Genomic DNA, 11496 nt, shown 5'->3' on the forward strand with positions numbered 1-11496 from the left:
GGGGATGCGAAAACAACTGCGGCAGATGTGAACTCGTGGCACGCGCCCTTCTGTTTTACAGTGGTGCTCACCCTGTTCCCATAGAAATTTCCCCGAGTTTCCAAGCTTTACGATGACATTTTTCTATCGCGATATTTTTCTCGCTTGCTGCATTGTACGCTATCCAATTCGTTGATACTCGTCGGTCGGGGATATTCTTTATAAAGGTAAATCCCTTAAACGTAATATTTCCGTCCTTCCGCTTTAGTTACGTTAGGCGTGTCGGATGCCGATTTAAGATAGCTCGTCTACTTATCAACGAGCGTATAAAAGGCATTGTGATTTGCAAAGCGTGCGCACGCGCGTCCCAAGCCAACTGTATCAACTTACTATTTCCTGCCACTGACATCGAAACTTTATACTCGACGGAAGACACGAGAGAAGTTACCGATCTTGTCCGTTGGTCGGATCGGTTCCACGCTCTTCGTCGCCAAAACCACCTACGCAGTCTACGTAAATTAAATTAAATCCAAATTATACGCGCAACTGGCAATTAGCTAATTGGCTGCGAAGAAAACGCAACACGAATCGTCGCTCGATCGAACGAATGAGATGCTCCGAAAGCGGTTTGACCGAACCGATCTTCCGCTTTTCTTCCACGCGGCTCTTCGATTCGACATTTGGGGGCGGGAAATCGGCGGAGCAATCGGTCTTCGGTTTTCCCGGAATTTCCATCGGTCAGGTATCGTTTATTGTAACGAGGAATTCCTTTGTGCGAAAAAGGATGCGACGCCACTCTGACTGCGTTATTTCTTTGTTCGCGGGAATCCGAGGATCGATTGGGATCCCTGCCAAAAGGAACCTTTCGTTTTCTATAAGGATAAATCGCGAATTCTCGTTGTCCGGCGACAAGAGGATGCTCTCCGCGTCGCAAGACGAATCAGAGTTTAGAGAATCGAGGAGCTGTTGAGCGCGCGACAGAGAATTAAAGTTGGATGAACGGCTGCCACTTTGTATTTTGTATTCCACCGGCGAATTTACTCCTCCGAGTCGTCCTCCACGTGGATTATTTACGAAAGGAGACGCGGTATCGGGTCGGAAATCTCGTCGTCCTGGGAAAAACCGATGCCTCGCGATATGTACCGAGCATAAGAAGCGACCTCCGCGCCTCTGTTCGCGATACAAGCTCGATCCATCGCCGATTCTCGGCTCGTTTCTTTCTTCCCATTGAGATTCGCATCGGCAATCGCTCGGAAACCTTTTACAGTTACTATCGATAACTCATAGATAACGACCATTTCATTCAGTTTCGCGCTGTTCACATCGCCGTTTCTCCATCCTTCCACTCTGTCTTCCACTCTGATATCGTCGACCCTTAAAACTTGAGATACACCAGGAGAGGTACGCGCGATCGCCACGTTCACCTGTCGCGTGCCAAGCTACGCACCTGCTTAACTAACTTTCCTTCTCTTCGTGTCCTCGCCATCTGCTCTTTTTTCTTTTTTTTTTTTTTTTCGTGTTTCAGTGACCGATCGGCAGATGCCACGGTTTAACGCTTTTAAATAATTTTATCCTAATTACGTGACCCCGTTCCCATCGTTCTACGTTTCTCGAGGTAGCGCTAACCGTGGAAAAGCTCGCGGAATGGACGATCGATGATTTCAGAGTATTTATTCCGGTCTTGCACGCGCCGTGTCTCACGCTTACGGTACGTACGTGCACGCGTATGGCCGATGCCTCGGCATGCGAACTTTGTCTAAATCCAGCTGGAAATTCCTCTGAATAACGTACCATCCGTTTCGAGATTTTGCTCGTTTAATCCCAACGGCGATCCCGATAAAACGTTTCTTCCCAGCTCTCTTACTTGTTGCTCTTTACTTCGCGTTTCGATTCTTCGTTTCGTTTAATTGATCAGACACGCATAGACGCAACAAAGTATCGAGCATAACGGATAATACAACTGACATATGTGGTCGACGTTTAATATCTAATCCAACGTATATGTGTATATGCGTATTGTCGGTCGTTTTATATGACGGATACGTAAATTTATCCTAGACACGAACCTTGAGCTGGCCACCTATCGAGACTGTTTTGCCGTACCGAGCAAGTGTAGTTTCTGATTTTAGTTCATCTCCTCGTTGTTAATGTGCAAACGAGTAGTGGCAGCACCTGTACGACGAGGGGAACTTGGCTGCGCGTTTGTAAACGAAAGTAATTTTCTCTTCTATTTTCCGACGAAATTAGAAAAACATCGCTATAAATGCACGCCTATTAAAAATATTTACATTCCCAAACAGAATCTTCCGGCTGTTAAGCAGCATCGTCGATCATGGTTCGAAGTAGCGACAAGTAAGTGACAACCTTTCGACTCGACTACGTTTCTAGGTTAATTTTCTTACCTTTCCCGTTATAAACTACGAATTTCGTTCGATCGATACTAATTATTCGTCCGGTTTGTGATATTCGAATTGTTCGCGTTCCAGGGACAGACATCACAGAAGGCGATCTAGATCGCGATCCAGATCGCGATCCGCCACACCGGAGAAGAAACGACGGCGATCTAGGAGTCGCGATAGGGATAGAGAACGAGATAAAGGTCGGCACAGGGAAAGAAGGAGCCGTTCCAGAGACCGTGACAGAGATAGAAGAGATCGCTCCGATAGAGACAGAGACCGCGACAGGAAACGGTGTGTACACGTAATTTATAATTTATAATTAAAAATATCTTACGCTGGAAAATATTATTTTCTTCCCAACTTCGTGCGTTTCGTGTAGGAATGGGTAGATGGATCCGTTAACGTTGTAACTTTCTTAAAAAGCGTTTCCAGATTACCGGGGAAACTATGCTAGCGTATCGTGTTTGCTTTTAATTATCTCGTGATGCATACAACAACGAAGTAACGTGCTGATATTGATTGTTCTCGGTATACTAGCGGCGACAGTAAAGAAAAGCGTCTTACAGGCTCAAAGTCGTCGCGTTCAGGCAAAGATCGGTCGAATAGATCGAGATCGAGAGAGAGAAAGGAGAAAGAGAAGGGTGACAGCGATGAACTGCCGTTCGATCATACAAAGTTGGACAAGGTAATTTATATTATACGAGCAATTTGATCACCACTCGTCGTTAAAAAATGATTTTTCTCGAAAATGGTGTGTTTGTCAGGAGGAAGAGCAGAAAAGATTGGAATTGGAAATGCAAAAGAGGAGAGAAAGAATAGAGAGGTGGCGCGCCGAAAGGAAAAAGAAAGAGTTGGAGGCAACGAAGAAAGACGGTAAGGCATCCATTTTAGCAAACCTACAGTTGCCTATGAAAAAGTGGTCCCTCGAGGATGACAGTGATGAAGAAACGCCTGTTGTCCAAAATAGCAACAAGGAATGCAAAGAAGACGGAGAAACGAAAGAGCAAGTGGAACAAGTTAAGGAAGAAGCTAAATGCGACGAAGAAGAAGTCGATCCCCTCGATGCCTTTATGGCAGAAGTATGTATACGTATACCGGGTTAAGCCACGTGTACATTGCACGTGTATGTGTTGCGGGCGAAAGGTTTGCAAATGATTTTGTTCAAATAGGTTCAAGAGGAAGTTCGTAAGGTGAACAAACTCGATAGCAAAGGTGGAAAGAACGCGAATAACGGCACAGGGACGGGAGGTACTCAGAGCGGTGGCGTTGTTATCGTCACCGGTGTAGCCAAAAAGAAAGTGCAGAAGCAAAAGGGTGAACTGATCGAACAGAATCAAGATGGTCTTGAATATTCCAGCGAAGAGGAAGGCGAAAATCTTCACGAAACAGCTGCTGGCATCGCGAACAAGCAGAAGCGAGAATTAGCCAAAGTTGATCATGCAACGACCGAGTATCAACCGTTCAGAAAATCATTCTACGTCGAAGTACCTGAGATCGGTAAGATCGACTACCTCTTGGGATATTGTTTGCGTGACATTCGACCTTTCATTAATGATTCGCGTTTAATTTATTTAGCGAGAATGACGTCGGAAGAAGTGGAAGCGTACAAAGAGGAGTTAGAAGGTATTCGCGTGAAAGGCAAAGGTTGTCCGAAGCCCATTAAATCATGGGCACAGTGTGGCGTCACGAAGAAAGAGTTGGAGGTGTTGAAGAAACTCGGTTACGAGAAACCAACCCCTATTCAATGTCAAGCCATTCCGGCGATCATGTCTGGCCGTGATTTGATAGGTATAGCAAAGACAGGCAGTGGGAAAACGTTAGCCTTCTTGCTACCGATGTTCAGGCATATTCTCGATCAGCCTCCATTGGCAGACGGTGATGGTCCGATCGCGTTAATCATGACGCCAACTAGAGAATTATGCATGCAAATCGGTAGAGACTCGAAAAAGTTCACAAAGTCTCTGGGGCTGTCCCATGTCTGCGTTTACGGTGGAACCGGTATATCGGAACAGATAGCCGAGCTAAAGAGAGGCGCCGAAATAATCGTTTGTACGCCAGGTAGAATGATCGATATGCTAGCCGCTAACAGCGGAAGGGTGACAAACCTGCGCAGAGTAACGTACGTGGTTCTTGACGAAGCGGATAGAATGTTCGACATGGGTTTCGAGCCCCAGGTCATGCGTATTATGGAAAACGTTCGACCAGATCGGCAAACTGTACTGTTCAGCGCGACATTCCCTCGACAAATGGAAGCATTAGCAAGAAGAATTCTAACCAGACCTGTAGAGGTTCAGGTCGGAGGACGATCGATCGTTTGTAAGGATGTCGAACAGCACGTGGTAGTTCTCGAAGAAGATCAAAAGTTTTACAAGTTACTTGAAATCCTTGGTCACTATCAAGATAAAGGTTCCGCTATAATATTCGTCGACAAGCAGGAGAACGCAGACACCTTACTCAAGGATCTGATGAAAGCCTCTTATTCCTGTATGTCGCTTCACGGAGGTATCGACCAGTGCGATAGAGACTCGACTATATTGGATTTCAAGGCTGGCAGGACAAAGTTATTAGTCGCAACGTCAGTGGCGGCCAGAGGTCTGGACGTGAAGCATCTGGTACTCGTGGTGAATTACGACTGCCCGAATCACTACGAGGATTACGTGCACAGATGTGGAAGAACAGGAAGAGCTGGGAACAAGGGGTAAGTTCTCTGTACTTTTCCAGCTGTAACATTTATATTATTTATCGTTCGAACGATAAACAAACGGAGAATTACCTTTTGTCTACAGGTACGCGTACACTTTTATCACATCGGAGCAAGAACGTTACGCGGGTGATATTTTACGTGCTCACGAATTAGCGGGTGTCCCCGTTCCGGAACCGTTGCGTCAACTATGGGAGGGATACAAAGCTCGACAAGCGGCAGACGGGAAGAAGGTTCACACAGGAGGCGGTTTCAGTGGTAAAGGATTCAAATTTGACGAATCGGAGGCAGCGTTGGCCAACGAAAAGAAGAAGTTCCAAAAGGCAGCTCTGGGATTACAAGATTCCGATGACGAGGACATAGAGAACGACATCGATCAACAAATAGAGAGCATGCTTGCTCCAAAGAGGACGGTTCGTGAAATCGCCAGACCTTCCGCCACCAATATCGCGGTTCCTGGTCAGCCTGTAGCTAGCGCGACTGACAAGTTGGAGTTGGCTAGGCGACTGGCGTCTAAGATCAACATTGCGAAGAATCTAGGTGCCGAGGCGAAGGGCGCAACACAGCAAGCAGCCGAAGCTATACTTAAAGGCGCTGGCCCCACCAATCTTATTACAGCGAAAACGGTTGCCGAACAGCTGGCTGCCAAGTTGAACACGAAATTGAATTACCAACCTCGCGAAGAGGATCTGGTGGAAAGCGACGCAGAGGCTGGCGAACAAACGTTCCGCAAATACGAGGAAGAATTGGAGATCAACGACTTCCCGCAGCAGGCTAGGTGGCGAGTTACAAGCAAGGAAGCTCTTGCTCAGATCTCGGAGTACTCCGAAGCAGGTCTCACGGTTAGAGGGACTTACATCGCACCCGGTAAAGCACCACCGGAAGGAGAGAGGAAGTTGTATCTCGCCATCGAATCTACCAGCGAGCTAGCAGTTAGCAAGGCCAAAGCAGAAGTTTCGCGTTTGATCAAGGAAGAGCTGATCAAGTTACAGGCGTCCGGAGCGCATACCGCATCTCGCGGTCGTTACAAGGTTTTGTAAAAATGGAAAAGTGGAATGTCTTTCGTTGTACATGCGATGCACGGGATCCTACGCACTGTAGCATATACGCAACTTCGACGAATAACGTGCGAGTAAAATTAGAGATTTATTAAACTTACAGAAAGTCTCTGCGAAACACTTTGTATTTAACGGTACAATAATGTTCAAAAGAGCTGCTTAACGGTTTACGGAGTACCGATTCAGTGAACGAAAGTATTTGCCAGCGGTCCAAATTGATTAACCATCGTAATTAAATAATTAAGATTTTCGAACAAAAGGCACGCGAAACCCACATTGCGGGACGAGAGAATAAATAATTTGGGCCGCTCGACAGACTTGATCTTTTTTATCCATTGTATTATTGTATTCACGGAGAATATAACGTAACGATCAATCGCCACTTTGTTTTGGTAACTTAAGTCAGGACTGAAACTTTATTTACAGCTTACAACGGCCAGCATAATCATCCTTTAACGATCGTTTAGCGGCGTATTCCTGCCTGGGTAATTATGTGTCTTTGTACATGTTCCACGTACTCCGTTTTCTTTGGCAATATTAAAAGATAGACGAAAAATACACGCTACTTTTCTGTACGTTACGTTAGGCACTAGAGGAATCACAGTCATGGACTCGACGATACCGCGACGAACGGTAACGCCGCTAGGTAAAAGAAATGCTTTAACGCGTTTGAAAAATGCGACAAACGAATCGGCCGTTTATCGCGATCGGCCGACGTGTCTCCTATACGCTTGTACGTTTCCGTATGTGTCTCGGTTGTCACGAAACTATAGCGTAAAGGAGAATTGCAAGTAAGAGCCGCGCAACGCTTCCCCCGATGGTCATGGCACTTGATATGTAGCTATGAGCAATTTCCGCTCTGGTGAGCGCGCCTAACAGTACTTCCGTCGTGATCCTGGGGCTCCTCTCCGAAATTCTGGTAACTAGTTTCTCAGTCTCAGCCACGCAAGCTCGTAGCTGCAGCGGCGAAGGTCTCTTCGACGTAGGCTGTACTATAACGAATATGTCGAGGTCCGGCGTCATCATACCTCGAAGAACGCACTGTGCCACTTGGATCTGTCGTGCTAGAGCTGACAAGAGGACCTCGAGCGCGACCGAATCTTTGTCCACGTCCTCGTCCATCGTGTAGTATATCCTATCCAACTGAAAATGAACAAAAAATCGGAGAATAAGAACGGTGGCTACTTGGCGTTGCGCAACGCTGTGTGTAAAAGGTAAAAAGGGAGAGGGAGAGAGAATAACGTACCTGTTTTTTAGAATAAAAGAGCTTAGCCGCCCCACCGCAGACAGGACAACAGGCACCGGGGGGTGTGACTCCAACGCAGTATGGCTCGATTAACCGAGGACATTGTACTAAATCGCCGCAACGAGGCTTGGCTCGATCACCTATCAACCCGACAGCCACGCAACGACCAAAGTAATCCACCACCGTCCTTTCCGCCCACGCTGCGCACTCGTTCGCGTAGATCTCTCCGTTGGTACCGCAAACGGGACCACGTAAGCTACACCCTTCTAGACAATGTCCTCTGTAGCCCAAACTGGCCCCAGATCGAATCATGGCGCACATGGAGCGATGTTGGCGGTTTTCCTTGTCGCAAACCGGACCGTTGGCCTCGTCTCGGGGATCGCAATCGAGAGGTACGCATTCGTATTGGCGACAAGATTTCTGGAGCCTGGACAAGCACACTCTGGTTCTCGGGACGCATTTTTCCGTGCTGTCGCAAGGATCGGAGGCGCACGGGTCGCGAGAGGAACAGCTACCGAATTCTACTTCGTTCGCGGACATCTCGGAACACTTTGCCAGACAACCGGATGCAAAAGTGAAGCCTAATCTTCCACAAACGGGGACGTAATGAGCCGGACAGTCACAGGGCAACGAAGGTACGCGTATCTCGCCGCAATTCTTCTTCGAACACGTGAACTCGCCCTCGAAACAGTGACAGGGGTTACATTCCAGATAGAAGTTGGCTTTGTGAGCGACGAAACGGTCGTGCACCCAGCAAGAGTTGAATTTGTAGCAGTTTAAGGTTCTGCATTTCTCCAAACCGTGGACCGTGCATTGGCAGATTCGCAGACAACCCTGTTGGTCGTACCTTGGTATCTGTACCCAGGATCCCACGGGTACCAACTGTTTCGACATTTCTCCGAGAGAACAAGCTGGTAGACAACGGTACGCCTGTCGGGTGAAATGAAGCAGCTGGCAGATTTCACCGTGAGCGCAAGGATTACTCCTACAAGGAGTGACGATGTCCTCCTCGAGGCGAATCACCGACTCGTTATCCTGGGCATCCTCTAAAAAGGGTCTCAGAGAAACGCAAGAGGCATCGGATCTAGCTGGTGAGAGCTTGGCGCACAATGTGGCTGCCGTATGGGGACCGTTAATGGCCGACCAGTCCACGCAACTGGCCATCAGTTCGAGGCAATCTTCTCGACAAAGTCTCGTCTCGTGGATTCTGGCTTCGCACGGTCTCAGCTGCAACAAGCACGCGGCTGCGCGTAAAGTTTCCGGCGGGCAGGAAGCGGCGGCTCGAACAGGCACACCTAATCCACGAACGATTCCACCTCTGGCCCAGTGATCAGCTTCCAATTTAGCTGCCTCGTCAGCCGCGGCCGAACAACTCCTACGGAGCAACGAAAAGGAGGAAATAGAGGATAGAAGTGGAATAAGAATAGCAGTGGGACAAAGCAATGGAAGCAGGTTTGGCCGCGGTCCAAATCGAAACGCGCCGAGTTCCTACCTAAAGAGTGTCGTCGACCTGTCGTTGAATCGGGTGCAATAGGACAGCCCGGAGCAGCCCATTTCGCACGGATCGTCGGTATCCTCGAGACACCGTCTCAGTTCTCCTTCCAGGCTGGACGACAGGCACTCTGCGTCGAGTTGAAGCCACGCGGACTCCCAGTCCGCTTGGAACGCTCTCCAGCACAGATTCTGGCACGATGGCTTGGTTGCTTTGGTGCAGCACGACAATTTGCCCGCATCTAGAGGTAGTCGAGCTGGCTTCGACGAGCCAGACTTGAGCAGGCAACTCCAAAACGGCGACTGAGGTAGAACCGGTCTGCACTTGTCCGTCAACGCGTCCATGATCTCTTGGTCGGTCGTCGCCGTATGCAGGATCTTCCTGCACGTTTCGAGACAGGCTGGGCTGCTAGCCACGTTGCAGCAATGCAGATCTATAGTGTCAACGTGTCGAGACGATTGGCGGATTCAGAGTTACAAGAGAGAGAGAGAGAGAGAGAGAGAGAGACGAGACGAGACGAGACTTGATAATCGTCAACTTCTACTTACGTTGTTTCGGATCTTCGGCGTGTTTCGCCTCGGCCACTGTTTTCAAGCACCTTGGAATCTGATGGAAGCATCCCTTGCTACTGTACAACTTGAGATTTGAAATCTTTCCGGGCTTGTAGAACAAATCCTGGCAAATTGTTCTGCAGGTGTCGTCGGATACGTTGCTGCAACAGTGTTCAGCTTCCTCTCGCTTTTCCAAACAGGAGAAGAATTCAGGCTCGTCGCTCGGCCGGCAGGATACGTTCAGATCTCTTCTGGATCCGGAGAGAGCGCACGTTGATCGGCATATTGGATTCAGCGCTAAGTGACAGCAACCCCTGCCAGTCCAATTCTCGTATCTCTTTACCTCTGTCGGGACAAAACTAGTTAACAATTTTGCGTTGCTGCGAAACGGATGTTAGCAAGATCGAGTCGAGATACTCTCACCGTTCAGAGTCATGTTGACGCAGCCCCAGAATACCATCTGAAAGGAAGAATAAGGAAAAGTTGAAGCTGAGGGACTAATCCACAGAGAGAGAGAAAGGAGAGAGAGAGAGAGAGAGAGAGAAGAAAAAAAAAGAGAGAAAAGAAAGAAAATGAAAACCGAGTGGAGAAACGTAAGGAGAAGGTAAGCGTATCGCCAGAGTCTTTTGTAACGCGAATCTGTCCATCTCTTGCAGTCCCGCGTCCCTTTTCTCTCGAATCGCTAACGCTAACGTATTGTCGCGGGCATCGTTTCAGATTCGACACCGTCTCCGACTGTCGGCTATGGATTAAAAGGATCGATTAAACACACGGCTTACCAGCTCGAGGGAACAGAACTCCAGCAAGCGTCGCGTCGCGTTCTCCCTTGCCTCTGCTTCTGCTCCCAACGCCACCAGCGAGATCTGAAAGCACCGCTGCCGTCAACGTTCTCCTCTTCCTTTCTTTTTTTTTTTTTTCCAATTTTTGTTCGAACGTCTACCGTACAGAGATGGATGGGAAAAAATTGGAAGGATTCGTGGGAAGTGGAAAGGAAGAAAAAACGGGACAGCTGTATATCTATCGATGGGAATTTCCGCGATTACGAATGCAAGGTACGATGCGTTAGAAGTTATTAAGAATCAAGGACACGAGTACGCTTCGGTCGCCACGATTTCCTGTTGCTGGTCACTGAATGACAATAGACCACCGCACGGATATCGACTGTTGTACCATTTAGGCGTTCATTCGGAATTCAATCGACGTAGATCGTACGAGGACGCGCGGATCTATCCCGCAGTCTCGTCACGGTTACAAGTTACGACTATCCATCGGCGTGTGGTGGGTCCTGTTAGGACTTGGCCGCAGGCCGGATTACGGCCTGTATTTTAATATAATTCGTCGTTTAAATCGATCGTTGTTTTTCCTTCCTGTCTCTTCGTCGACGATCCTTTACGAAAGGACTTGTTAGCGATAGAGATATTTTAATTCGCGATGATCGAGCAATCGAGGGTTTTAAATAGAGCTTTCCAGTCGAACTACGTTGCAAACGTTAAGGGCGTAAACGATAGCGAACCGGAGACGACGCACGTATTTCTGTCGCGGTATATTCTGGGAGCTATGCACAGCTTAGCCTCGTCGCCATTTCGAAGGGGGTGCGTTTTTCTCGCCAAACTTTTCCACCATAGCTAGATGCCAGGCATTCTGATCGCCGTTATAAATTACGTACAAAGCGTAGCATGTAAAGCTCGCGAAACTGTGCCTCTTTCGGATCTAGTTTCTAGTCAATCTGGTTTGATCAAATTCCGCAATTTTTACATTTCTCCGATGAAATTGTTAACGATTTTTTTTAAAAGAATCTCTGCGGCCAATATCTACGTATATAAATATCTTTTGCACGTATAAATACGTTTTCCGATTCGCGATAGTCGAACGAGCGTGTGTCGTAACGGTGCCGATGAAATTTCAAAATATATCACACAACGCACATAACAGTACAGAAAGTCGCGTAATTCGCGTCATTTGAAATTACAAGAAAATGTCTATAACTGTTTGGAACAGTTTGACTATCACGATGTACGATTTATCGAAATGCAAGTTGCGGTTTTATTAACTTTGATTCAACTATTATCG

General features: G+C 47.7%; 3 protein-coding genes across 4 annotated transcripts in view; 2 read left to right on the forward strand and 1 right to left on the reverse strand.

Annotated features, from left to right (window-relative positions):
- Nucleotides 1-1567: 1567 nt before the first annotated feature.
- On the forward strand, nucleotides 1568-6129 carry LOC100746451 (probable ATP-dependent RNA helicase DDX46). 2 transcript variants are annotated; one of them, XM_033320107.1, is made up of 8 exons: nucleotides 1568-1687; nucleotides 2109-2331; nucleotides 2466-2669; nucleotides 2945-3063; nucleotides 3143-3457; nucleotides 3548-3875; nucleotides 3954-5076; nucleotides 5165-6129. In XM_033320107.1, exons 2-8 carry the CDS (start codon nucleotides 2127-2129, stop codon nucleotides 6117-6119), a joined length of 3249 nt encoding a protein of 1082 aa, XP_033175998.1. In that variant the 5' UTR covers nucleotides 1568-1687; nucleotides 2109-2126; the 3' UTR covers nucleotides 6120-6129. The 2 variants fall into 2 exon arrangements, with proteins under 2 accessions (XP_033175998.1, XP_003488552.1); XM_003488504.4 differs by lacking the exon at nucleotides 1568-1687 and having other exon boundaries at nucleotides 2095-2193; nucleotides 2280-2331; nucleotides 2916-3063.
- Nucleotides 6130-6212: 83 nt separating this feature from the next.
- LOC100747365 (reversion-inducing cysteine-rich protein with Kazal motifs) overlaps nucleotides 6213-11496 on the reverse strand; it is a 13426-nt gene continuing 8142 nt past the window's right edge. Inside the window, exons 3-8 of the mRNA XM_003488511.3 lie at nucleotides 10206-10289; nucleotides 9850-9886; nucleotides 9424-9771; nucleotides 8876-9308; nucleotides 7384-8758; nucleotides 6213-7280 (exon numbers count right to left, since the gene is read on the reverse strand). Coding sequence (XP_003488559.2) covers nucleotides 6897-7280; nucleotides 7384-8758; nucleotides 8876-9308; nucleotides 9424-9771; nucleotides 9850-9886; nucleotides 10206-10289 — 2661 coding nt within the window. The 3' untranslated portion in view covers nucleotides 6213-6896. The remainder of the gene's footprint in view (nucleotides 7281-7383; nucleotides 8759-8875; nucleotides 9309-9423; nucleotides 9772-9849; nucleotides 9887-10205; nucleotides 10290-11496) is intronic.
- LOC100746693 (zinc finger-containing ubiquitin peptidase 1) overlaps nucleotides 10285-11496 on the forward strand; it is a 19330-nt gene continuing 18118 nt past the window's right edge. The window contains exon 1 of the mRNA XM_012384153.3: nucleotides 10285-10478. The gene's annotated coding sequence lies outside the window, so the exon portion shown is untranslated. The remainder of the gene's footprint in view (nucleotides 10479-11496) is intronic.

Source organism: Bombus impatiens, unplaced genomic scaffold (genome assembly GCF_000188095.3).
Source record: "Bombus impatiens unplaced genomic scaffold, BIMP_2.2 scf_0237, whole genome shotgun sequence".
Lineage (NCBI taxonomy): Eukaryota > Metazoa > Arthropoda > Insecta > Hymenoptera > Apidae > Bombus > Bombus impatiens.